General features: G+C 45.2%; 1 protein-coding gene across 2 annotated transcripts; it reads left to right on the plus strand.

Moving 5' to 3' along the window:
• The first annotated feature begins 617 nt into the window (after window positions 1-617).
• TNFRSF13B (TNF receptor superfamily member 13B) lies at window positions 618-27,120 on the plus strand. 2 transcript variants are annotated; one of them, XM_088656939.1, is made up of 4 exons: window positions 618-700; window positions 19,802-19,918; window positions 21,129-21,356; window positions 26,103-27,120. In XM_088656939.1, the coding sequence occupies exons 2-4, from the start codon at window positions 19,807-19,809 to the stop codon at window positions 26,372-26,374; spliced, it is 612 nt and encodes a 203-aa protein (XP_088513065.1). In that variant the 5' UTR covers window positions 618-700; window positions 19,802-19,806; the 3' UTR covers window positions 26,375-27,120. The 2 variants fall into 2 exon arrangements, with proteins under 2 accessions (XP_088513065.1, XP_034987996.2); XM_035132105.3 differs by lacking the exon at window positions 618-700 and adding an exon at window positions 17,585-17,697 and having other exon boundaries at window positions 26,103-27,116.

Raw genomic sequence — 27,120 nt, forward strand, 5'->3', positions numbered from 1 at the left:
ATCCCTGTGACGGGGTGAGCTCCCGTTGCTTGGTCCCAGCTCCTGCCAACCTAGCAGTTCGAAAGCACATCAAAATGCAAGTAGATAAATAGGAACCGCTACAGCGGGAAGGTAAACGGCATTTCCATGTGCTGCTCTGGTTTGCCAGAAGCGGCTTTGTCATGCTGGCCACATGACCTGGAAGCTATACACCGGCTCCCTCGGCCAATAATGTGAGATGAGCGCACAACCCCAGAGTCAGTCACGACTGGACCTCCTAATGGTCAGGGGTCCCTTTACCTTTACCTTTATGGGTATAGCAATGGGGGGAGTGAAGCCATATTTGGAAGAATCGGCCCCTTCTTATAGGTCCACGACCCATGGCAGGGTTCGAACTGGCAACTCACATCACTGGGTATTCACAAACTCAGCTGTATCCCCTCTCTCCAGAAAAAAAAGGTGTAGCAAGGAGTTTCTCTATCCCCTTGGGACAGGTGAGAAAAAGGACCTCCTACCATTTCAAGAGGTTCATTGTGTGGTTCATTTGCATCAAGAGAATGCGAGGGAAACCCCCCAGGAAACACAGAGCAGAGAGGCTAATCAAATCGAGCACTAATAATAAACCTCTTTGGCAAGGACCAGAGTGACTGGGCTCAGGGCTCAAAGGGGAGATGACCTACAGCTAGGAGAACTTCTGAGCAGGCCAGGAAGGAGAGGAAGCGTAAGTAAATGCAAGTCCCTTTCTTTTCCTACGTGGTCGTGAGCGTCTGGGAGGGAGGCATGGCCAAGACTAGATGATGAATAGGAGTAGGAAGGCAGGCAAGTGGGGCTGGCTGAAATTGGAGGGTCAGTGACTCATTCGTCCTAATGGACCAGCTTGCCCTAGTTGCTGAGGCAACTCTGAGACCCCCGAGAGTTATCTAGGAATGAGAATTTCACCAAGCATGGCTTTTTCCATATCAGGGCTGGCGTCAAAGTTTTGCGAGGTTGGGCATCTGCTGAGGTGCCCTACCACAGTTAGGGGGCCCACTGCCAAGAGAACACTGGACCTTCTCCCCCTGGTATACGCCAAAACCTGCTGGTATGTTCACCGGCCTCTCACTCTGGTCCAGGAAAAAGCAGAGGTGAGAAAGAAGAGTGACGACGACTTATGTAGAGGCCATCTGCCTTGCTAGAAAGCAGGTTGTTGGAGCAATAAGAAAGGAGGAGGGGGTCCCGCAGAGGGACTTACAATATCTGCAACTAGTGGTGAGGCCTTTTTCACAAATTCCGTTCAGGATCAGCAGGGAAACAGGCATAGCTCAGTGGTAGAGCAGCTGAAGGTCCTGGGTTCAATCCCCAATGCATATCGTCCCAATTTTGGGGACCCAAAACAGAGACACATGTCTTCCAGGATGCACTCCTGGATGTGTCACATGACCTTGCCCTCCCCCCAAAAAAAGCACTTTTGGGGAGCAAGAGCGAAGCACAAGAAGAGTGTGTGAGGGCACAGCACCCAAAATGGCGGCCATTATCCCAGGCAAAAAACCCCCCAGATGTCCCATTTTTTCCAGGGCACTTGGCGGGTATCTCCAGGTAAGAGGCAACTCCTGGTAGGGCTGGGAGAGACTCCCTGCAAGAAACTCTGGAGAACTTTTGCCAGTCATTGTAGACAGTGTTGAGCTAGAGCAGTGTTTCCCAAACTTGGGTCTCCAGCTGTTTTTGGACTACAATTCCCATCATCCCTGACCACTGGTCCTGCTGAGTAGGGATGATGGGAGTTGTAGTCCAAAAACAGCAGGAGACCCAAGTTTGGGAAACACTGAGCTAGAGTTATCAATGCCCTGAGAGAGTATAAGGTAGCTTCCCGGGCCTTAGGTGAATGTGGCCCATTTGCTTATCCTCTCCTCCTGCATAGGGGGAGAGATTTTATTCAGTTCACATTTATAGGCAAAGAATGTAACTATGCTGCTAGTACACGTAGTGATATAATAAAGCATGCAACACTAAGTCAAAATTTTGAAAACACTTGAAAAGGTCATCAGAATCAGATACCAACATTTTTTTCAGTTTTGGTAGTTTGTAAGTCTCAGTGGCTTTTGCATTAAGGTTTTTTTTTTTTTTCAAAAATTTTTATTCATTTTAACATACACAAAACAATAATACAATAACAAAAAACATGTGAACACACAAAAACAAAACAATAAAAGGAAAAAAGAAAAAATCACAATTCTGAATCTTTATCCTAATCTTCTTGCATCGACTTCCTCTGCTCCCTACTCGCTGCGATTCACTATTAATCACAAATAGCAATTCTAGCTCATTACCCATTTCTAAAATTACTATATCACACTCCTCTTTTCTAATGTTCTATAATTATATTCATCCTCTATCTTTCTTCACTTTACTTTCATAATACACTACAATTTCTAATAACATTCAAAATCCCTATCTTCTTAATCAATTACAATACTATATTTCTTCAAATAGCTCTTAAAGCTTGTCCATTCTTCTTCTGTCGCTTTCTCCCCCTGGTCACGGAGTCTTCCGGTCAGATCAGCCAATTCCATATAGTCCAACATTTTCATTTGCCATTCTTCCACTGAAGGTAGCTCCTGCATCTTCCACTTCTGTGCAATCAACATTCTTGCTGCTGTTGTGGCATACAAAAAAACAGTAACCTCTTTCTTTGGTATCTCCCCCCCCAAAATCCCCAACAAAAAGGCCTCTGGTTTCTTAATGAACGTATTTTTGAACATTTTCTTTAATTCGTTATAAATCTTATCCCAGAAGTCTTTTACCTTGGGGCAAGTCCACCACATATGATAAAACGTCCCTTCACTTTCTTTACATTTCCAACACTTATTATCATGTGTGTGGTACATCTTTGCTAACTTAACTGGGGTCAGATACCATCTATACATCATCTTCAACATATTTTCTTTCAAAGCATTACATGCTGTAAATTTTATAGATTTTTTCCACATTTTTTCCCAATCCTGTATCATTATATTATGCCCAACATCTTTAGCCCACTCTATCATTACTGACTTTGTTTGTTCATCCTTCGTTTGCCACTCCAGCAATAAATTATACATCTTAGATAAATTTTTAATTTTCGAATTTAGCAACAATGTTTCCAGCTTAGATTCTTCTTTTTGAAAACCTACTTTTTGGTCCATTTTAAACACTTCATTGATTTGATGGTACTGTAACCAATCAGATAATACATCTTTCAACTGGTCATATGGTTTAAGTTTGTATTGATCACCTTCCTGTACTAAAATATCCTTATATTTTGGCCATCTGGCTTCCATATTACGCCTTTTAAAGGCTTTGGCCTCCAGTGGTGAAAGCCACCTGGGTGTTTTACTCTCTAATAGATCCTTATATCTCAACCAAACATTTAACAATGCTTTCCTGATTATATGGGTCTTGAAACCTTTATAGACCTTTGCTTTGTCATACCATAAATATGCATGCCATCCATACACATTATCAAAACCTTCCAGGTCTAATACATCCGTATTTTCTAGCAAAAACCATTCCTTCATCCAGCATAAAGCCGCGGCTTCAAAATATAATTTCAAATCTGGCAAGGAGAAGCCCCCCCTTTCTTTAGTATCTGTTAAAATCTTAAACTTAATTCTGGGTTTTTTCCCCTGCCAGATAAATTTCGATAACATCTTTTGCCATTCCTTGAAGCATTTCACATTATCAATTATAGGTAAGACTTGGAATAAAAACAACATCCTTGGCAATACATTCATCTTAATAACTGAAATTCTACCTAACAATGACAATTTTAACCTAGACCATGTTTCAAGATCCCTTTTTATCTCATTCCATATCTTCTCATAATTGTCTTTATACAAAGTCAAGTTCTTTGCTGTCATGTTTACCCCCAGGTACTTCACCTTTTTTACAAAGTTCAAGCCTGTGGCCTCTTGTATCTTATTTCTTTCCTCTAACGTCAGATTTTTTTCTAAGACCTTCGTTTTAGTCTTGTTCAGTTTAAACCCCGCAACATGTCCAAACTCCTGAATTATTTCCAGCGCTTTAACTACGCTGGTTTCTGGGTCCTCTAAAGTAAGCACTAAATCATCCGCAAAGGCTTTTAATTTGTATTGCTTTGACCCCACCACTACTCCTCTAATCTCTTCTTCCCTTCTAATCATATTCAGCAAAACCTCCAGGACCGTTATAAACAACAGTGGGGAGAGCGGGCACCCTTGTCTAGTTCCTTTTTCAATCCTGATTTCATCCGCCACCACATTGTTGACTATAATTTTCGCTTTTTGCTCATAATATAATGCATTCAGACCATTCATAAAGCCTGAACCCACGCCCATACCTTCCATATTTTTCTTCATAAAATCCCATGAAATATTATCGAAGGCCTTCTCTGCATCTATAAACATCAAGATCGCATGTGTATTCTTTTTGGACTGCAGAAACTCTAATATATCTACAATATTCCGTATATTATCCTTCATGTGCCTTGTTGGTAAGAAACCTGCTTGATCATGGTGTATCAAGTCCTTAAGGATTCTTTTCAATCTCGATGCCATAATGTTCGCAAAAATTTTGTAATCCACATTCAATAAGGAAATGGGACGGTAGTTCTTAACTTGAGTCCTGTCCGCCCCTTCCTTTGGCAACAATGTGATGAAGGCATCTTTCCACGACTCTGGTGCCCGATCCCCTTCCAATATTTTGTTGCAAACTTCCATCAAAGGCTGTATTAGCCAGTCCTTTAATGTCTTATAGTATTTTGCAGTCAATCCGTCTGGTCCTGGTGCTTTACCCAATTGCATTTGATTAATTGCTGTTTCGATTTCATTCCTTGTTATCCTGCTATTAAGTATAATTTTATTTTGAGATGAGATTTTTTGTAATCCATATTTGGTCACAAATTGATCCATTTCTCCCAAATCTTCTTTATCCTTCTTATATAATTCTTTATAATATTTCTGAAAACATTTCCTAATTTCTGCAGGTTTCTCTATTATCTTATCCTCCTGTATTATCTTACTTATTGTGCTTTGCTTTAATCTCTTTTTCATTTGCCATGCCAACAATTTTCCACACTTATTGGCTGATTCAAAGGTTCTTTGCCTCATCATCTTTACCTTCCACTCAATTTCCAAATTTATTAATTGAGAATACTGTGTCTGTAATGCCTTTATCTCTTTTTGTATCTGTTGATTTTTTGGCTTGGCTCTTAATTTCTTCTCTTCTTCTTTTAATCTATTTAATATACCCTCTTTCTTTGCCTCTTGGGTTTTCCTTTTTAATGTATTTTGTTGAATTAAAAAACCTCTCATCACCGCCTTGCTGGCATCCCATATAACCCTTGTGTCCGTTTCGTTATTTGAATTTAGTTCAAAATAGTCTTTAAGGGTTTTCTGAGCTTTTTGCACTATCTGTTCATTCCTTAATAGGGCATCATTCATTCTCCATCTAAACGAACCCTGCAGAAATAATTTCAGTTCCATTAAAACTGCATTATGATCAGAAAAAGTCTTTGGGCAAATTTCCGCCTTTATTATTTTGGGAGATAAATCTCTTGTGGTCCAAATATAGTCCAATCTGGAACCTGTTTGATGCACATCTGAAAAATACGTGAACTCTTTTTCTAATGGGTTTTTCAACCTCCATGTATCTATCATGTCAAAATTATCTACCAACTCAAAAAAAGTCTTAGGGAGTCTGCCTTCATTTGTTATTCTTTGTCTTTGTGACCTATCCATCAACGTCGATACAACTCCATTAAAATCTCCCATCAGAATTATTTTGTAATCCAAGTAATCCAGCAGTCTTTCATGCAACTTTTGGAAGAAATCAGATTTAGCATCATTTGGGGCATAAATTCCAATAACCAAAAATTTTTCGCCTTGCGCTTTTATTTCCACCGCAACATATCTTCCTTCATCATCTTTAAATAACAACTTGGCTTCCAATTTGTCCTTGACATAAATCACTACTCCTCTTTTCTTAACTCTGTCCGATGATATAAAATCATTTCCCAAATTTTTATTTTGCAGAATTTTTCTATGAGATCTTGTCACATGCGTTTCCTGCAGACATATCACATCTAAATTTTGTTTTCTTAACACGTGGCAGATTTGATTTCTTTTCACCTTAGAGTTAAAACCGTGAACATTCCATGTAAGTATTCTCAACGCCATCATGATTGCTTAATTTGAAAATAATGAAAATGGTGCTGCTCCTGGTCCCGCTCCTCCCAACAGATTCGGATCAAACAAAGGTGGTGATTTCACCTGTGGGTCTGTATCTGATTCTTTTTCTCTCTCAAAGTCTATTGCGTGTTGCTCTAGAAATCTTAGCTTATCTTCCACTGATTTAATCCACACTTTCTTCTGTTGAAATTTAAAGAAGATTCCCTCCGGAAATTCCCAGCGAAAGAGAATACCTTTCTTTGTCAAAAGGTTCGTTAAATCAGTGTATCTCTCCCTGAGCGACAGGAAGAATTTCGGAATATCCTTGAAAAAAATAACCTGTTTTCCTTGCACCTTTAACTTTCTCTGGTAGTGTAGACCCAAAATTTTATCTCTCTGCTCCTTTGTCTGAAAAACCACCATACAATCACTAATAAATTGGGAATCTTTCTTCTTTGATTTTGCTCCAAATCTGTATGCCTTTACAATTATTGGTTCTACTTCCTCTCTTGTTAAATTCCAGGTCGTCATGAATTCCTGAATTAAAGTAGCTTTTAAGTCCTCTTTTTCTATCTCCGGAAAATTCCTTATCCTCAAGTTCATCTGTCTCTCCCTTAACTGTAAAAACGCAATTTGCACCTGCGTTTGATATTGCTGGCTTTCCAAGTCTTGCACTCTTATGTTTTCCAAATGTGCCACTCTGGTTTCCACTCCTGCCACTTCCGTCTTCACCTGTTGAACATCTTGTTTCAAAGTGCCAATCTTCTCTTTTAGTTCCTTAAATTCCTCTGTATGTTTATCTTGTGTCTCTTGTAATTTATCCTGCCCCTCCTTAAGGGAACCTAGCAATTTAAGCACCTCATCTTCAAAGGTTGGCGAAACCGATGCTTTCCTCCTTGGTCTAGCTCCTGAACCTGGACCCGGCCCCTCGCCTGCCATGCCAGCCTGCAACGTTAAGCTATACAGTCACTAAGGAGTTAATCAGGCTTTCTCTCCTGTATAGCGGCTTCCCACAGTTGAAGAGCCGTTTTGCTTGCTTACTTGCAAGCTTGGAATTTCAAGGTCACCGCTTTCTCACTGTCTCAGCCGGCTACAGCTGCGAAACACATCAGTTCCACCAATCCGCAGTAATGGAAACTTTCGTGCTGCCAAAAACAGCTTCAAATACAGTCCACAGGCTACAAACCACAAGAAATCAGAATCGTTGCCAATTGTCTTTATGCTTAAGAGTCTAAAATATCTTTTCTCAGGAGCCCAGGCTGTTGCAAAGTCACTTTATCTCCCGTTAGAAACACTGTCCGATACTGTATTTTACTTCATTCCCTTTACGTTGTTCGAAGCATTTGACGATCTGATCCGGTCTCTCCCTCCCAGGGTGGGATGCGGCTTCTCTTTCACTGACTTTACAGGGCAAAATTAGTCTCTATCTTCCCCCCCCCCACTGCCCTATCGCGGGAGGGGGACCCGAGGGTGGGATTTTGCTATTAAAAAGTCCAAGAGGCTTGGTTATTGCAGCAATTCTTACTTGCTTCCGTTATTAACGCAGCAAGAAGGGGGAGCGACCTCCATTTTAACTCCCCCCCGCAAATCGAATAATTGTCCAAATTATCCAGGCTTTAATTGAATTTACTCACGGAGTACAAATTAGTCCATTTAGCCTTGTTTTGGTTGGAGAACTTGATCGCTTGAAGATCTGTCGGACTTGCGGCTGCGCACTCCGGGGATAGCGAAAGTGCTTCGATGGCGCCCTAGTCTTCAACCTCACCCGCTCTCAGCGACCCTTACTAGGGTCTACCGGGGAGTAAGGGAGACGTCCAGACACCTGCCGAATCCTGTCCTCATAACGCTCGATATGAGGCTTGTATGGAAACCCGCATCGCCGTTGCCGCGGTTTCCTTGCCCCCAGAGTGCCGGAGGTTCCCGCAGCTGGGAATCTCCCGTCCGACCAGCTCCGCGATCAAGCGGAAGTCTTTTGCATTAAGTTTTGTATTTTAATTTATAAATTTATTTGAAGACTATTGTGTGTCGCCAACGTGTTGCATGCTTTATTATATCACATTTATAGGCAAAGCTATTTAATTCACACCTACCAAAACAATATGCGAACGGAAGCACAACCACCCTTCGAAACCTGCTCTTCTCCAATTTTTGCAGCGTAGTTCTCCAGCCAAATAACTTGTACAAAAATGCATTTGATAGGGTAAATTGTGCATTTAAAAACGCATATATTACTGAAAACAGCAAAGAAACATGCATTCTATTAGAGAAAAGTATTTTCCAAAAATCTGCATAATTGCATACAGACATGTGTATATTATACGAAATTCACACTACAATGCTGTTGAGTTTTCATGAGCTTTTTTTGGGAAGGGGGATATCATGAATTGGTGTAGAAATGGGGAAAACTCAAATTAAAACTGGAAAAAATTTGATAAAACTGGAACGGATGGGTCCATCCATCCATCCCTACTCTGGACCCAATCCATATTGGTTGAGAAAACCCAGAGCACACTGCAGGCATAAATACCGCAAGCTGTGACGTAAGGAAATGAAAAGTGGCAGGGGAAATCCTTTTGGGTCTCCCGACTCTAAAATTCACATGAGCTGTGGAAATTCCAAGCCCTTAATAACCTCACTTTCTCAGCAGACGCAGAGAGTCAGGATAGTTAGCGCGCCTTAACATACGGACATACAAACAGGTCTGGCAAGTCAGAAAGAACCCAGCTACGCAGCTTTGGTTTCAGTCAGAACTAATTCTGAGAGTGACTTGTTGAGAGCTTTCTGTCCCCCAAAAGAAATAGAAAAAAACAGCACAAAGCCATGTTCAGGCAGCCAACCATGTTGTATTCAAGATGACAGGAGTCTCATGCAAACCTCAAAGAGTTGCTCTCTTGTGACAATTTAATTCCCTTCCCCACTTTACAAATCTTACAAACCTGGGATTCCGCACATGCAATACTTATGCAGTCTTAGCAAACAGACAAGCAGAGCCATATTCTTTCCGCACGTATGACAAGGTCTGGTTGTGAAATGGCATTGAGCCAGGGTTCCTCCTGAGAGTGTTGGACTCCAGCTCCCATCAGCCACAGCCACCATGGTCATCCCATCCCTGCTTCAAGTGGTGCGGTTATGTAAAAATATTATCATTGGAAGTTTTAAATGGTTGACGTTTTATTATGTTTTTACATGTTCTGGAAGCCACCCGGAGTGGCTGGGGAAACCCAGCCAGATGGGCAGAGTATAAATAATAAGATTATTCTTATTCAATATGCCTTGTGAATAAAGTATCAGTGTTGCCCAGATAATGTTTAGGTTTATTAAGTTTTAAAGGCCACATCTACACTATGCATTTAAAGTGGTATCATACCGCTTTCAACAGTCATGGCTTCACCCCAATAATCTAGGGAACCCTGGCTTGTTAAGGGTGCTGAGAGATGTTAGCAGACCCCAATTTCCCTACAATTCCCAGAGGGATTTAAACATCAACCCCCTCTTCCAAGGGGATTCTGAGAACTGTTAGCACTCTTAACAAAATACAGTTCCCAGAATTCTTCAGGGGAAGCCATGATGTGGTCTGATACTGCTTTAAATGCATGTGCAGATGGAGCCTAAAATGCATAGGCCATCTCTTCCAAGGTGTGACGTCGCTGACCGTTAACAATAAATCCACGTAATGGAGCAGCTGTGTGTTTGGCTCTCCAGATGTTCTGAACTACAGCTCCCATCATCCTTCGTCATTGCCCATGCTCGCTAGGACACTTCTGCATTATGGACTCAGTGTTGTTCATGGATGCACAACACCCTTGTAATGCCGTTCAAATGCCCTCCCCTATTTCCCCCCTGTAATAATAAGTAATAAACCGAACAACATGGAAACAGCAAACCCAGTTTACATGGAGGAAGAAGTGTGGAATGACACCAACAGGGTGTGGACATTTCAAAAAACCCTGCATGCATGAACCGTACCAAGCCTGCAACAGCTGGCGTGTGGAAGCACACTAAGGTCACATGCACGCCATTAACTTCTAAAGTGTTGTTGTTGTTGTTTAGTCGTTTAGTCGTGTCCGACTCTTCGTGACCCCATGGACTAGAGCACGCCAGGCACTCCTGTCTTCCACTGCCTCCCGCAGTTTGGTCAAACTCATGTTCGTAGCTTCGAGAACACTGTCCAACCATCTCGTCCTCTGTCGTCCCCTTCTCCTTGTGCCCTCAATCTTTCCCAACATCAGGGTCTTTTCCAGGGAGTCTTCTCTTCTCATGAGGTGGCCAAAGTATTGGAGCCTCAGCTTCACGATTTGTCCTTCCAGTGAGCACTCAGGGCTGATTTCCTGAAGAATGGATAGGTTTGATCTTCTTGCAGTCCATGGGACTCTCAAGAGTCTCCTCCAGCACCATAATTCCAAACTTCTAAAGTACAGTAGTCATATATCACTTTAAAAGCCATGGCTTCCCACACCGAAAGAATTATGGGAACTGTAGTTTATTTAGGGTTGAGAGAGAGTTGTTAGGAGACTCCTATTCCCCTCACAGAGCTACAAGTTCTCAGAGTGGTTTAGCAGTCCATCCTGCTTCCCAGGGAACTCTGGAAATCTGTGAGGGGAAGAGGGGTCTCCTAACAAGTCTCAGCAGCCTTAACTACAGTTCCCAGGATTCTTTGGGGGAAAGCTTTGACTGTTGAAATGGCATGAGAGTTCTTTAAATGTACTGTGGGGATATGGCCTGAGTCACTAAGCCAGTGACTTTCAAAACTGTCACCTCATGGGAACTTTCCGGCTTGTTTGCTGGGGAATCTAAGGAACCCTTTGTGCAGTACAGTACCTCGGTTTAAGTACGCCTTGATTTGAGTACTTTCAGGTTAAGTACTCCGCGGACCCGTCTGGAACGGATTAATCCACTTTCCATTACTTTCAATGGGAAAGTTCGCTTCAGGTTAGGTACGCTTCAGTTTAAGTACTCCGCGGACTGTCTGGAACAGATTAATCCACTTTCCATTACTTTCAATGGGACAGTTTGCTTCAGGTTAAGTACGCTTCAGGTTAAGTACAGACTTCCAGAACCGATTGTGTACTTAAACCGAGGTACCACTGTACAAAGGATCGCGGTGGTGGGTGGGGAGAGCACATTTGGTCTAGTTGGAGTGTGGCCACGAAGGAGAGTCCATAGGGCCTACTGCTCCGTGGGGCTGCATTGCATGTGGAGATGGGCAATGGCAGGCTGCTTGGCTTTCAGGGAAGCCGGAGCACTGTTACTACGGCTTTCGTTGAGGAAGGTTCACCGGAACGCAGCTTGAAAACAGCCACACCATTGTGAAAGTCAGTACCAAAACCCAGAGACAGCCCAGGTGTCAGGACCCAAGGTGGAAAATTCAACTTGTGCCCCACCCCGTCCGTCACCTCGGCCTGCTTAACTGTATGAGCTCTGTCAGCACAAAACTTAGAAGCAAAAAGAGCCAGCATCTATAAAGCCTGGTGAAAAACAGGCAAGAGAACCGTTAGTGGGGAACCATCGGCCCTTCAACATGTTGCTTGAACTACAACTCCCATCATCCCTGGCCATCAGCCATGCTTGCAGGGGCTGGTGGGAATTGTAGTCCAGCAATCTCTGGAGGGCCGCACCTGCAAGAGAGGGTGAGGAGATTGAATCCTGAGGTAGATTGGCTCACTTTAGGCTGCTGTGGAGGCTGGGCAACCTCAGTCTGGCCTCAGCCGGTAGCCACCTCCCCAGACCCTCCAAGGGTCCCTATTTTCCAGGAGCAGTCCTGGATTTCCAGAAGCTGTCCTGGTTTCTGATTTTATCCATGACACCCCGCTTTTCCTTAGGATGTCCCTATTTTCATCAGAGCAATGTCGGAGAGTATGGAGTTATCCGACCCCCAAGTCATCTGAAGACAGCCCTATATAGGGAAGTTTTTCCAATGTTTCATGTTTTATTATGTTTTTATATATGTTGGAAGTCGCCCAGAGTGTGTGGGGCAGCCCAGTCAGATGGGCGGGGTATAAATAATAATAATAATAATAATAATAATAATAATAATAATAATGGAATAAAGGTAAAGGGACCCCTGACTATTAGGTCCAGTCGTGACCGACTCTCGGGTTGCGCGCTCATCTCGCATTATTGGCCGAGGGAGCCGGCGTATAGCTTCCAGGTCATGTGGCCAGCATGACAAAGCCGCTTCTGGCAAACCAGAGCAGCACACGGAAACACCGTTTACCTTCCCGCTGTAGCGGTTCCTATTTATCTACTTGCATTTTGGCGTGCTTTCGAACTGCTAGGTTGGCAGGAGCTGGGACCAAGCAACGGGAGCTCACCCCGTCACAGGGATTCGAACCGCCGACCTTCTGATCAGCAAGCCCTAGGCTCAGTGGTTTAACCACAGCGCCACCTGGGTCCCTAATGGAATAGGAAGTCCCTATTTTCATTGGAGAAATGTTGGAGTGAGTGTGTGTGTGTGTGTGCGCTATCTATCAGTTTGCTCCTCCTCCTCAGCCTCAGCGTTGCCCTTGCAGAACTCAACTGAGAGGCAGAGGGGGGCCAAATCTAGAATTATTTGGCCCTGCCTGACATTGGCTGTGGCTGCCCCTCCTGTTGACCTCCCTGCCTTCTGCCCCATCAGTTCCAAAAGACACTAACAACCATTGCTGTTGGGAAATGCTGTTCATGAAAGCCTCTCCATGTTTATTCCTTCTTGAGTTGCCTAAAACCCTAAATAATAATAATAATAATTCTCTAGGCAGCATACCGAGTGAAATAGACAAATTTAAATAGCATGCCATATAGTTCAGAAACCAACCCAGCTACAGTGGTGCCTCGCTTAACAAACGCCCCGTAAGACAAAATTTTCGCTTAAAGAAAGGATTTTTCTAGCGGAGGTTGCCTCACTAGACGAATTCGTTTTATGAAAAATTCGTCTAGCGAATCACGGTTTCCCATAGGAATGCATTGAAATTCAATTAATGCGTTCCTATGGGCAAAAAAAAAAAAATATCAAAAAAATTCAATGCATTCCTATGGGATTCGCTAGACAAATTTTTCGTTATAAGAATAGACCCGTGGAATGAATTAAATTCGTCTAGCGAGGCACCACTGTATAGCAAATAATAAAATTCACTCATAAAAGCCAACATATATAGGCAGGCACAAATCAAACCTTGGCAGCCAATCAGATGGATGGATAGATAGATATAGCATAACAAAACATATGCTAAAACCTAAAACCGGTAGAATTGTCGTAATTCTGTAATTCCTGGCGGGAAAATTACATCAATTGTGTTAAAAGATATTAGAGATGCTAAAAGGTCTGGGAAGACAAAAAGGCTTTGGTGCTGAAAAATCACTGACAGGCACACCAGACCTCTTTCTCACGAGAGATTGGCACACAGACGGTTCAAACTTCTGAAAAGTCACAGCTCCTTGCAAGTTGCCCTTCCTGAAGGAGGCTGGATCCCACCCTGCGTCTGTGTTTGTTTTCTACCTGTAGGGTCGTTTCCGCGAAAAGGAATGCCGGATATTTCCTGACTCTTTAAATAGGACTGCGATACATTCAGGCTTTCAAAGGTGGAATTGACGTCCGGGGGGAAGCTGGCACCACATTGTCCTGGATCTTAGGCAAGTCAATCGAAAAATTGCATTTTTTGGCGTTTTTGTTTAAAAGAGCTCAACAACTTTGGGGTTAGTCTAAAAAAATAAAAAGCTCAATAATTTTGGGGTGTTCCTAAATAAAGCTCAACAACTTTCGTGGTTCTCAGAGCCTGCATCGTATGGCCTCTCCATCTGATAATATCAGATGGATATTAGCCTCTTTTTGAAATATGGCAACCCTGCTTTAAGGTGATATGCTGCTGCTTTAAGTGTATATCGCGCGGGGGGCGGGCAGGGGGAGGCACAGAATGGAAATAGCCAAAGCCACACATTCTGGTATTTGCCACAGAAGAAAGCGTTGCCCTGCCATGGCAACAACCAGATCTGACCACAGGAGGGCGTATTGAAGCTGAAATTGTCACAGTGCAGAGAGTGTTTTCCAATGAAAGCATCACAGGAGAATGAGGTTGGAGAGGCCATCTAATGCATGCTCTAACGACTGTTCAAAAGAGAGAAAATATAACCATTGTTGCGTCTTGTATAAATGTTTGGTCTTCCAAAGGTACATGTACTTGATGATGGGCTTGAGGGCATCCTGAGCAAGTTTGCAGATAACACCAAATTGGGAGGGGTGGCTAATACCCCAGAGGACAGGATCACACTTCAGAATGACCTTAACAGATTAGACAACAAGGCCAAAGCAAACAAGATGAATTTTAACAAGGAGAAATGTAAAGTACTACACTTGGGCAAAAAATAATAATGAAAGGCACAAATACAGGATGGGAGACACCTGGCTTGAGAGCAGTACATGTGAAAAGGATCTAGGAGTCCTGGTAGACCACAAACTTGACATGAGTCAACAGTGTGATGCAGCAGCTAAAAAAGCCAATGCAATTCTGGGCTGCATCAATAGGAGTATAGCGTCTAGATCAAGGGAAGTAATAGTACCACTGTATTCTGCTCTGGTCAGACCTCACCTGGAGTACTGTGTCCAGTTCCTTGGCACCACAGTTCAAGAAGGATACTGACAAGCTGGAACGTGTCCAGAGGAGGGCAACCAAAATGGTCAAAGGCCTGGAAACAATGCCTTATGAGGAACGGCTTAGGGAACTGGGTATGTTTAGCCTGGAGAAGAGAAGGTTAAGGGGTGATATGATAGCCATGTTCAAATATATAAAAGGATGTCATATAGAGGAGGGTGAAAGGTTGTTTTCTGCTGCTGCAGAGAAGCGGACACGGAGCAATGGATTCAAACTACAAGAAAGAAAATTCCACCTAAACATTAGGAAGAACTTCCTGACAGTAAGAGCTGTTCGACAGTGGAATTTGCTGCCAAGAAGTGTGGTGAAGTCTCGTTCTTTGGAGGTCTTTAAGCAGAGGCTTGACAGACATATGTCAAGAATGCTTTGATGGTGTTTCCTGCTTGGCAGGGGGTTGGACTGGATGGCCCTTATGGTCTCTTCCAATTCTATGATTCTATGATTCTATGTAGGGCAAACAACTAGAATGGGGTCCAAAGACTCTCCTTGGGAAATTAGGTTAAAAAAATATATCACTTTCCTTTGCCACATTCCTTTTTTCACTGGCCTCAATGTGTTGTCCAGCATTCAGGGGTGGTTTGACCATTAGGGCAGATGGGGGGGGGCACTGCCCCACCAGCCTCACTCAACCTTCTTACTTGCAACCACTCCAGGGGATCGTAGTATCAGCTAAGTCTCTCTCTCTCCCCCCCCCATTTCTAATACATTTTATTCCATTTTGAAAACTTAAACACATTAACTTCAAATTCAGTATATATTTCTATTTCAAAATAAACAGGGTGGCTTCCCACCCTTACCTTACCATGGTGTTTTTATTCCCACCCATAATCTGCTGCATTTTGTGGGCTGTGGGTTAAACCACAGAGCCTAGGGCTTGCTGATCAGAAGGTCGGCGGTTCGAATCCCTGCGACGGGGTGAGCTCCCGTTGCTCGGTCCCAGCTCCTGCCAACTTAGCAGTTCGAAAGCACGTCAAAGTGCAAGTAGATAAATAGGTACCGCTGCAGCGGGAAGGTAAACGGTGTTTCCGTGTGCTGCTCTGGTTCGCCAGAAGCGGCTTTGTCATGCTGGCCACATGACCTGGAAGCTGTACACCGGCTCCCTCGGCCAATAATGCGAGATGAGCGCGCAACCCCAGAGTCGGTCATGACTGGACCTAATGGCCAGGGGTCCCTTTACCTTTACCTTATATCTGAAACATATTTCCTCTGTTACACTTATTGCCATTCTCGATCCGCTGCTCATAATTCAAATCCTGCCTGCGATTTCAATTGACTACAGTTCTTTCTCAAGTATTCCAAAAAGGGTTTCCATTCTTCAATATAAACTTGTAGAAATAAGCAAGGATGATGATGGGGAATTTGTTGGTCATGCCCGTCATAGGCTCTGGGCTCCACCTCCAGTTTGGAGCCTTGCTCCCCCAAAGGTTCAGAGAAGGACCATCCAAATTATCAAGGGGCATGAAGTGACTCCCCTGTGAGGACAGATTATAGCATTTTGGGCATGATAGAAGCACGTAAAATTATACATAGCACAGAGAAGTAGTTATTCTCCTTCGAAATGCTAGAACTTTGGGGACCCAAAGAAGCAGAATGTTGGAAGACTCAGGACAGACAACAGAAATTCCTGCATTGCAGAGCATTGGGCTATATGACCCTTGGGCTCCCTTCTAACTCTTCAATGATTCCTTCATCACAAACCACAGAGTTAAGCTACGGAATTTGCTCCCACAAGAAGCAGTGATGGGTCACCAACTTGGATGGCTTTGAAAGACAATTAAGCAAATCCATGAATAGTATCAAGAATCATAGAATCATAGAGTTGGAAGAGACCACAAGGGCCATCCAGTCCAACCCCCTGCCAAGCAGGAAACACCATCAAAGCATTCGTGACAGATGGCTGTCAAGCCTCCGCTTAAAGACCTCCAAAGGAGGAGACTCCACCACACTCCTTGGCAGCAAGTTCCACTGTCGAACAGCTCTTACTGTCAGGAATTTCTTCCTAATGCTTGGGAGTATGTTTATGAATGCCAGTTACTGGAAACAGCTGGGAGGGGGGAAAGAGAGGTTCAGGTCCTGCTTTTAGGCTAACCATGGGCATGTGGCTGGCTGGCTGGCTGGCAGGGGTGCCAACTTGAACAAAATGTTGGGGGGCCCAGTTAAGCCCCGCACCACATGATCAACCATAAGATACGCACACATCACATGCACACACAGCATTTGAATGCCAGTGCCCATCACTTTGGGGGTCCAAGGCCCCCTCAGTAGTTTATGGGCAGGGGAGCAAAAGGACCTTAGCCCCCAGGAGTTAGCTCCTATGTTGGCCACTGTGAGAACAGGATGCTCAAGATTGAAATTTAAGATTGAGAACTAAGGCCACGTTCATGACATGCCTTTATAGCAGTATCACACCACTTTAAACAGCCATGGCTTCCCCCAAGGAATTCTGGGAGCAGTAGTTCATTAAGAGTGCTGAGACATTTTAGGAGGCCCCTGTTCCCCTCACCAGAGCTACAATTCTCAGAGTTCCCTGTGATGAGGGGGGTTGATTCTTCATCCACTTTGGGAATTGTAGCTCTGAGGAGGGGAAGAGGAGTTTCCTAACCACTCTTGGCACCCTTAATGAACTACTGCTCCCAGAATTCCTTGGGGGGAAGCTATGGCTGTTTGAAGTGGTATGATACTGCTTTAAATGTGGGCTAAGAGAAACCCACCCCTAGTACCCTTCTTTGTGGTCCCGCTAGTTCCCCTTTTGCAGAGAGTGAGCCTGGCGCCATTGCCGCATAACGGTGGGATTTTCACTCTACCCTTCTCTATTTCCAGAGTTGCCATGTTGTGTGCAAAGGACGAGTTCTGGGACAAGCTCTTGCAAGCGTGTGTTTCATGCACTGTCACATGTCACCCGCGCCCATTTAAAGGATGTGCCAGTGCCTGCAGTGAGTGTCCTGCGATCATGTGCTGATTTATTTTTTTAAAAAAGTTGCAGTATTTGCATGCCTCTTTTCAACCATGCTGCTCCCAGATCCTGGAATCAGATCAGCTGACATCAATTGCTGCTCTGAAATAGCTCTTGATGGTCCCAGAGAAAGATCATCTCTCCTGGCTCCTGGCTCGCATTCCTGGAAAAATGGTGGTAGGAAATGGCGATACAGTGTAAAAAAAAGAGAGAGGCAAAATAGGATGTTCATTTGCATAAAATTTACACAAAAATCTAATATGTTAATTTGTAAGCTTAAATGCAAAATTAATGACTATGATTTAATGATTATGATTTCTCTGTCCTGGGGAAATGGATGGTCAGGTGAGCTGTGTGTTTTGCACAACCTGCTGTTTAGGTGCTACTAACCTTTGATGGGAAGTTTCAAGGGCTCTCTTGCCCTCCTTTCTAAAGGGTATTTATTGGTGTTGCCACCAGACTTCCAGTCTGACCTGAAGTCTCCAGGTGTGCCTGGCCCCCTGTAGATGTCAGGTGGAGGTGAATCTCCAGGTGGACAAAAGTCCCTTTAATAATAATAATAATACGTATTATTAAGAATACTTACATGCAGCTTGCAAGCTTACAAAGCCCAGTAGGAGCCAGCTACAAATTGTACCTTACTCGGAGGTGGGGAACTGCCCCTCGCTCCCCATTAACTTCCATCTCCAGGGCCCATCCTGTGACATCACCAGGGGGCCACCCTAGCTCAGAGGTTTGGGATGTGAAACCTCAGGGTTTGGGATGCTCCTGATCTGACAACTCTAGTATTTATCTTTTGGGCAAACTTGGACTGGACAGCCCTTCAAATCGGGGGCTCCCCCAAGTAGGAAAGAAGCTCTAGGGTCGGAGGGGGAGTGTTTTCATCAACATCCTCTTCCAGAGTCCACCAGGTGTTCCCACTGGTGCTCGTCCTTGGACAACATACTGCCCAAGCGGAGCTTGTCGCAGCAGGAAGGGGAGACACCCATAACTCTTCACCAGCCTGATTAATCTCTGACTCTTGGCCTCCTCTCCTGCATCAGCTTCTGCTTCTGGACTGCTCTCTGCCACAGGCTCTTCCCGCTCACTAAGCCCTGTTACCTCTTCAGTTTCCAATACCTCCTCCTCCCAAGTCTTCTCCCTCTTCTCCCTGTGACGACTCGTCCCACCACTAATCTCCGGGCTCTGAGCCTTCGTCCCTTGGTTCCCCCAGCTGGTTGCTTCCACTACTCCTCAGTGCCCAGCCAGTCCATGACTTCGACTTTGGGTCAGTCACTAACCAGCCTAACCTCTCAGCCTAACTAGCCTCACAGGGTTGTTGTAAGATTCAAGGAGGCGGCGAAGAACCACGCACACCCCCTTGAGCCCCTTGGAGGAAAGGTGGGCTATAAATGCAATGCAATCATAATTTCTGGAGCAAAAAGCATACTTTCTTCGTTTGAAAAGGTTTTAATCAATTGGTCTAATGGCTAATTGAATATAGCTGCAACCCTAATTGGAAGTGGCACGGGTTACGGAGCTCATTTACAAAGAGGGATGTTGAATCTGTGACTAGCCATGTATTTTAAACTACAGCTGTTATCATCCCTGACCACGAAGGTCGGGGTTGACAGCAGCTGGAATCTAACCACATTGGGAGTGCCACAGACCCCCCCCCCATCCCCGTCACAACAAAACATTATAATGAGCTAATTTATGAAGCCCATAAAAATAACCACGACCACTATTTACCACCACTTATTTCTCACAAGAAGCGTTTTGCAACATCTGAAGGGCGCATCAGCCATGCTTGGTGGATGCAGGCAGATTTAACAGCTGGCAATAGGTGCAAAAAGCTTCACTGAATAAGGTGAACCGGCTGGTAAGCCAGATGCTCCAGCAGTTCAGTGGCGAGAGGAGAGCAATCCCTCTCCCAGCTTTCTCCAACCTCAAGGATGCTGCTGTTCCCATGGCAACATGAGCTGGTAGCCAATGAACTGCAGGCAGGACTGGAGAAAATGCTGACTCGCGACTGGAGCATCTTGCTCGCTCGTTATTTATTGAATACAATGGATGCAAACCCTGTTTTGTCTCCTTCTCCTCAGGTTCCATGGACTGCAGCAAGCGTGAGGGCTTCTACTACGATTGGCTCCTGAGGCAGTGCTTCAGTTGTGTTGGTATCTGTGGGCAGCACCCCAGGGAATGCAACCCTTTCTGCAAAAGTAAGGGTCTGGGGTGAATGGGCCACACTAGAGCTGGAAAGCAGGGTTTCCCTCACTGGATTCTCAGCCCCAGATGATAATATAGAGAGAGTGTTCCCTCTCAGAGTGTGAATACAGCTCAACTCCCTCCCGCCCCAACGCAACACTCCAGAATTAGTTTACAGAGCTTCTGTGTCGGAGGATGCCTGTAAAAACCAAAACGCTGGGGGATAATTCTATGCTGCTGCTAAGATCCAGTCCCCTTCAAAGCACATTTGAGGCACATCCTTTCCCCTCAAAGAATTCTGGGCACTGTAGTTTGTTAAGGGTTGCTGGGAATCGTAACTTTGTGAGGGGGAAACTACAGTGCCCAGAATTCTCTGAGGGAAGGCTTTAAAGGTATAGCATGAACGGTGGATGTGCCAACTCACCAGGCAGGGTGTGGTGGGGTGGGGAGAGAATAGTGTAACGTGTGCGTACAAAGTAGAATAATAGAATCATAGAATCGTAGAGTTGGAAGAGACCACAAGGGCCATCCAGTCCAACCCCCTGCCAAGCAGGAAACACCATCAAAGCATTCTTGACATATGCCTGTCAAGCCTCTGCTTAAAGACCTCCAAAGAAGGAGACTCCACCACACTCCTTGGTAGCAAATTCCACAGCCGAACAGCTCTTACTGTCAGGAAGTTCTTCCTAATGTTGAGGTGGAATCTTCTTTCTTGTAGTTTGAATCCATTGCTCCGTGTCCGCTTTTCTGGAGCAGCAGAAAACAACCTTTCTCCCTCCTCTATATGACATCCTTTTATATATTTGAACATGGCTATCATATCACCCCTTAACCTTCTCTTCTCCAGGCTAAACATACCCAGCTCCCTAAGCCGTTCCTCATAAGGCATCGTTTCCAGGCCTTTGACCATTTTGGTTGCCCTCTTCTGGACACGTTCCAGCTTGTCAGTATCCTTCTTGAACTGTGGTGCCCAGAACTGGACATACCGGTAGTACTCCAGGTGAGGTCTGACCAGAGTAAGATTTAGCTTTTACCTCTGGCCCTGTCCGCCACTGGCACATGGCCCTTGGAAGGTTTTCCCAGCACGGAATGTGGCCCTTGGGTCTGGGAAAGGCTCCCGGTCCCTGCGTTAGGCACTGTACACAGGATGTTCACCAACGCTCCATGGAGGATGCCTGCTAGATAAGCAGCTGTTGACCTTGTTGCCCCTCCACTGACTTCCAGAGGATGCTGCACCCACCTTACCAGCAGTGGCTGCTCTCCAGGGTGTCCAGTGCAAGATGGACAGTGCGTGTGACCAGCAGGCGGTCATCTACATGGTCTTGGGCATCTGCCTGTGTACTCTGCTCTTCTCCTTGCTGTTGACTTGGGTTTACTTTAGGAAATGGGGCGATGCGGTGATCTGCCGAGCCCGTACCATCGCTTGCCGCAAAGGAAATGACAGCCCCAAAGGTAATAAATGCTTTCTATCATTTGATATAAGGTTTGCAGAGTTCAGATTTCTCCAAATGCCGAATCTGCATTGTCCAGCGTAGAATCGGACCAGATCTACAGGTGTATCAGAATCAGATGGTGGGAGGACTCGCTCACAAATTTATTGACAGCCGCACGAATTATTGTAGCTAGGAAGTAGAAGGGGCAAGCAGAATATAAAACAGAAGAATGGTATAAAGAGGTGTGGGATATAGCTGTTAATGATAAATTAACATGTCATTAAGGAAGACGGGGAATATGCAGGAGGAATGATTTTGAGGAGATATGGAGGGAGTTTGTTGAATTTTGTACTGTTAAAACGGAAAGGGTAAGGTTACAAGATTTTTTTCAAAGAATCTGGGGACACTTTTTTTAAAAAAAAGAGAGAGAAAAAGTTATTAAGAAGTAATATCTTCTCTTCTGTGGTCTCCGCTGCCGCATGGCCTTCCTCTGGGCCCCAGCCTGCTCTCTTGGAGTGCTAGATGCCGTGCAGTAGGCTCGTGACGGGCCTGGGATCAGCCACGTTTCCTTGCCCTCCCGGTGCTCTCCTACCTGTGTTCCTCAGCGGCGGCAGTGGCACGGCAAGGTCGGGGCTCCCCTCTTTTCTCTCTCCTTCCTCTTTCTCTCTCTTCCTTCTCCTTCTCCCCTCCTTCTCCCTGTGCTGGTTCTGGGGTTTTCCTGGCCCCAGAGCGCCGCTGGGCAGTCGGCCGGGTGACCCGGCGCTCTCACTCCCAGCTCGATTTGGGTCGCGGAGGGGGGCGTCGCGGTTCCCCCAGTTGATGCGCCGGGCATCCCCGGTTCCCCCTCGGCAGTGGCAGCGGCAGTATCAGCAGCCCGGAGCCAGCCTGGTAGTGCAGTTGGCTCTGCCTGGCTTCAGGAGCTGCTCGCTGCCGTGGTGCCCGCCATTTTGCCTCGCTGGAAGTCCCCATATGGTGTCTTGTGCCATTGAACCAAGCACACAACATTCATTCCCTACTAATAAATCTATAACAATTAAAAATATAAATCCGGGGACATTAAATGAAATCCGGGGACGTATTTTGTCCGAGGACAGATTTGTAAATCTGGGGACATCTGGTAACCATAGGAGTCAAACCATCACAAGAGTGTTGAAGTTTTGGGAGGTTGGGTAGTTACAATGGAATGGTCTCGGTGGTGGGGTGCACATTTTTATTCTTAATTAAAATACAGTGGTGCCTCGCTAGACGAATTTAATTCGTTCCACGGGTCTTTTCTTATAACGAAAAATTCGCCTAGCGAATCCCATAGGAATGCATTGAAATTTTTTTGATTTTTTTTTTTTTGCCCATAGGAACGCATTAATTGAATTTCAATGCATTCCTATGGGAAATCGTGATTCACTAGATGAATTTTTCATAAAACGAATTCGTCTAGCGAGGCAACCTCCACTAGAAAAAACCTTTCGTTAAGCGGAAATTTCGTTAAGCAGGGCATTCGTTACGCGAGGCACCACTGTAAAAATAAAATGAATCAGGTGGTGGGGAGGACTGTATACTTTAGATAAGTAGGTGTGGCAATCACATTGGTGGATGCTTCTCCTATTTTATTTTTTTTAAAGCTTTCCCCGCAAAAGGAAAAGCAGAGCGTAAAGTTGGCTGAGCTAGAACTCTAACTGCCGCGAGGTTTGTCTGAAGAATGTTAAAAAGTACGATTCCCCGCTGAAGTCTAAAGGAGCGCAGTCTACTTTCCCACCTCAGCATTCTGCTTTATCAAAGGTCCCAGAGTTGTGTTTATGCCACACTAAACTGTCCTGTTCTAAGGATGTAAAGGATGTAAAGGGACCCCTGACCATTAGGTCCAGTCGTGACCGACTCTGGGGTTGCGCGCTCATCTCACATTATTGGCCGAGGGAACCGGCGTACAGCTTCCAGGTCATGTGGCCAGCATGACAAAGCCGCTTCTGGCGAACCAGAGCAGCACACGGAAACGCCGTTTACCTTCCCACTGTAGCGGTTCCTATTTATCTACTTGCACTTTTTCGTGTGCTTTCGAACTGCTAGGTTGACAGGAGCTGGGACCGAGCAACAGGAGCTCACCCCATCGCAGGGATTCGAACTGCCGACCTTCTGATCAGCAAGCCCTAGGCTCTGTGGTTTAACCCACAGTGCCACCTGCGTCCCTTGTTCTAAGGATGTAGCCCACAGTAAATTAATCCATTAGATAAAGCTGGCATTAATTTAATTTTTTGAAACGTTAAATATTTGCAAAAAAAATGTGACATACGCAAGAGAGAATGCTTTCATCTGTTCTGGCAGGCACTAACACCCTCCCCCCACCCCCCAAAATATTTGGTTCTTCCCCACCCACCTCTTTTATAATTGTTTGCCCATATGTGAATTTCTGTATTTCACTAGATTAAGTGATCAAGTGCCTATGAGAAATCAAACAAATCTCTTTCAATAGAGGACAGCCTTAAAAACACACACTCTCTCCTCCTCCTGTGCCAAGAAAAACTGTATAAATTATTTAACCCACTTAAAAACATGCTTGCTTGTTTCCTGCTTCTGCTAGGCCATGGGGACTTTGCAGGAAACTACGAAGATAATGGAAGCCCCACACTCCCGTCTCCAAAGCACACTCTCACCACCAAAAATCTTCCCTAGCCCACACTCCATCTCCTCAGACCTCCGTGATCTACAATTTCCAAGTGTGTCTTTGCCACCAGGACTTGGAAACTTTCCCAAAGCCAAATTCAGGCTTCGTAGGTTGTTGGATTCCTCACCCCACTGTGGCTTGCCTTGTGTAGGGTTGCCGGGCCAGGAGCACCCCAGACCCCGAGGTTTCAGAGCACATACATGAGCTCCAGAAGCAGCATCTGGTGGTCACATCAGTGAACCTTGGAGATGGAGGCTAATTGGGAGGGGGAAATGGAAGACGGCAGTCAACACATCCCCAGACTGTCTGTGCTATAATTCGCAGTCGGTTCCCGCTGGGCAGAAGCTTGCAATATGCATACACAGTCTTCTTAGTACTAAGTATTAAACACACTCTGATGCCAGCCCTCCACATGCCACCTGGAGGGAGCCAGGCAAACCTTTAGACTTTGGGTGAGGCCTGGAGGCTTGGCAACCCAGCACCATGCCATTGTTCTAGTGACGGGTAGGTAGCCGGGCATGTTGGTCTGCCATAGTCGAAACAAAATAAAAAAATTCCTTCCAGTAGCACCTTAGAGACCAACTAAGTTTGTCATTGGTATGAGCTTTCGTGTGCATGCACACTTCTTCAGATACCGTGCTATTGCCTCTTCTCGTTTACATTTTCAGCCTCATAGAGGCCTTTTTTCCCCCTAATGCATTTGTATTTTAAATATGGCATTGCTATTTACTGCATTCACAGCCTGCTTTTCCTCCAAGGAGCTAAAGGGAGTGTTCATGGTTCTCTCTCCCCTGTCCCTTTCCAATCATAGTCCCGCAAGATTGTGGGGTAGGTTAGTCTCGACTCTCGAGAGATAATGACTGGCCTAAGGTCAGCCCATGAGCTTCGTGGCTGAGTGGGGATTTGAACCCTGGTCTCCCAGATTCCAGTCTGACACTCTCAAGTGCTATACCACACTGGTCTTCACTTGGAAGGAAAGATTCCACAAGTAGGCTATGCCACAGGTTGTCACAACAACCACCCTTTTATCTCCCCTCCACTTTTATTTTCTTACTTTTTAAAATTACAGTGATGGGGAGAGAAAGGAGAAAAACAGGAAAGTACCATTTCACCTATTTCTAATGCTCAGGCTAGGGGTGCTGGTGTTTATGTAGTCAAAATAGCATTGCTCGTGCACAAGAGGGAGTTTGGGGAATGGTGGAACCCCTTGGTTTGCAGCAGCGCAAGAAAGGGAAGGAACCCCCCAAAAGAGCCTTCACACTACAACATTTTATTAAAGGTACCAGTTGTGCAGCTAAAAAAGAAATTACACTAGTATGTACTCTACAGGGTTAGGCTTTGACATTAATTCTTGCTTCCCTGTGGAATAGTTCTGTGAAGGGGCAAGGGCTGTCCTAGGCTGGAAAGAGCTGCTAAAGGTTGTATAGTTACTTATCTCCTTGGCATAACTGCATACCCTCCGACATTTCTCCAATGAAAATAGGGACCATCCCGCCATTACCTCCAATGTTTCTCTGATGCAAAATTGGGACGTCCTTAGGACAAGCGGAACATTCCGGGATAAAACCAGAAACCGGGACGGCTTCTGTAAATCTAGAACTGTCCCTGGAAAGTAGGAACACTTGGCCTGTATAAATAAAGGCCCAAACATCATACAATGATTTTCATGGCTGAGTTGAGATTTGAACTTGTGTCTGGTGCTGTGGTTTAAACCACTGTGCTGCTTGGACTTGCCGATCAGAAGATCGGTGGTTCAGGGCCCCAAGATGGGGCGAGGTCCCGTTGTTCGGTCCCAGCTCCTGCCAACCTAGCAGTTCGAAAGCACACAGTGCAAGTAGATAAATAGGTATGGCTCTGGCGGGAAGGTAAACGGCGTTTCCGTGCGGTGCTCTGGCTTCGCCAGAAGCAGGTTAGTCATGCTGACCACATGACCGGGAAAAACTGTCTGCGGAAGCGGAAAAACACCACTTCCTGTCATTTGCAACTGGACTTAACTGTCGGGGGTCTCTTTACCTTTACTCCATGTTCCTTACCTGACACTGCCTGCTACACCACACTGGCACCTTATGGGATGACTCCCACTTTAATGCACATGGGCTTATTTTTCAGATTGTCTAATGGAAGCAGGGAGCATGGGGAGTGGATCTAGCGGAAGCCAGACACCAGAGCCCATTGAAACCTGCGGCTTCTGCTTCCCTGAAGCAAGCCCCGCCATTCAAGAAACCAGGGCGTGTCACAAAACCTACCAAGCCGGGATGGAAGGGGATCCTGCCGTGGCAGGGACTGCTGGCACAGGGCGTATGGGAACCATTGCTACCCCTGAAGATGGCCACTTCCAAATTATTTGCTCTCCATCGCAAGAAAAGATGCAGGTGACTTGAGATTCCGGGCGATGAGAGACTACAGGACCACAGCCGCCCCTCCACACTAGAGCAAAGCTGCTTGAATCTCCCAGGTTCTTCCTCCACACAATTCCCCTGGGAATGCCTCCTTACACAATCTGCAGAATCCGGCAGGTAAAACAATTCCTGGACTCAGCCACTTTAGGACTGCAGGTGGCAGCGATTTGCAGGTCTGAATTCTATACCCCCCCCCCCCCCGGAAAGACCTCCCCACATATAGAAAGCCAGGGCTCCAGGAATAAGTGTTTTACAGCCTAGTCTCTCTTGACATACCTGCTACTTACATTAACAGTTAGGAAATCTTTCCCTGCTCTCCTCTCTGCACATGTTCTAGATCAGCAGTGGGCAAGACATCCCAGGGGGAAAGCCCTTCATTGCCTTTCTTTCAAAACAAAAACCAAAACCAGCAGCTAGTGAAGAAAGCCCAATTCTTTGTCTGATCACAGGAATAGGAAAAGTGTTGAGAGCGCTTGAATGAAAGATCACCTTTCTACTGACCCCAATTTCAAATAAACATGCCTTACTTTCTGCAATACGTGCCACAGCAATCATTCACAGGTATACAAAATAGATATGCCTACAGTGTTTATTTTACTGCATGTATACCCCACTTTTTCCTCAAAGGAGTAGTGTACATGGTTCCCCTCCTCATTTAATCATTTCCCCAATAAATCTGAGACTTTGCAGGCATGCCTGCCTTTGCTCCTCCCGCTTCATGCCTCTCT

Source organism: Zootoca vivipara, chromosome 13, assembly GCF_965207765.1.
Source record: "Zootoca vivipara chromosome 13, rZooViv2.hap1.1, whole genome shotgun sequence".
NCBI lineage: Eukaryota > Metazoa > Chordata > Lepidosauria > Squamata > Lacertidae > Zootoca > Zootoca vivipara.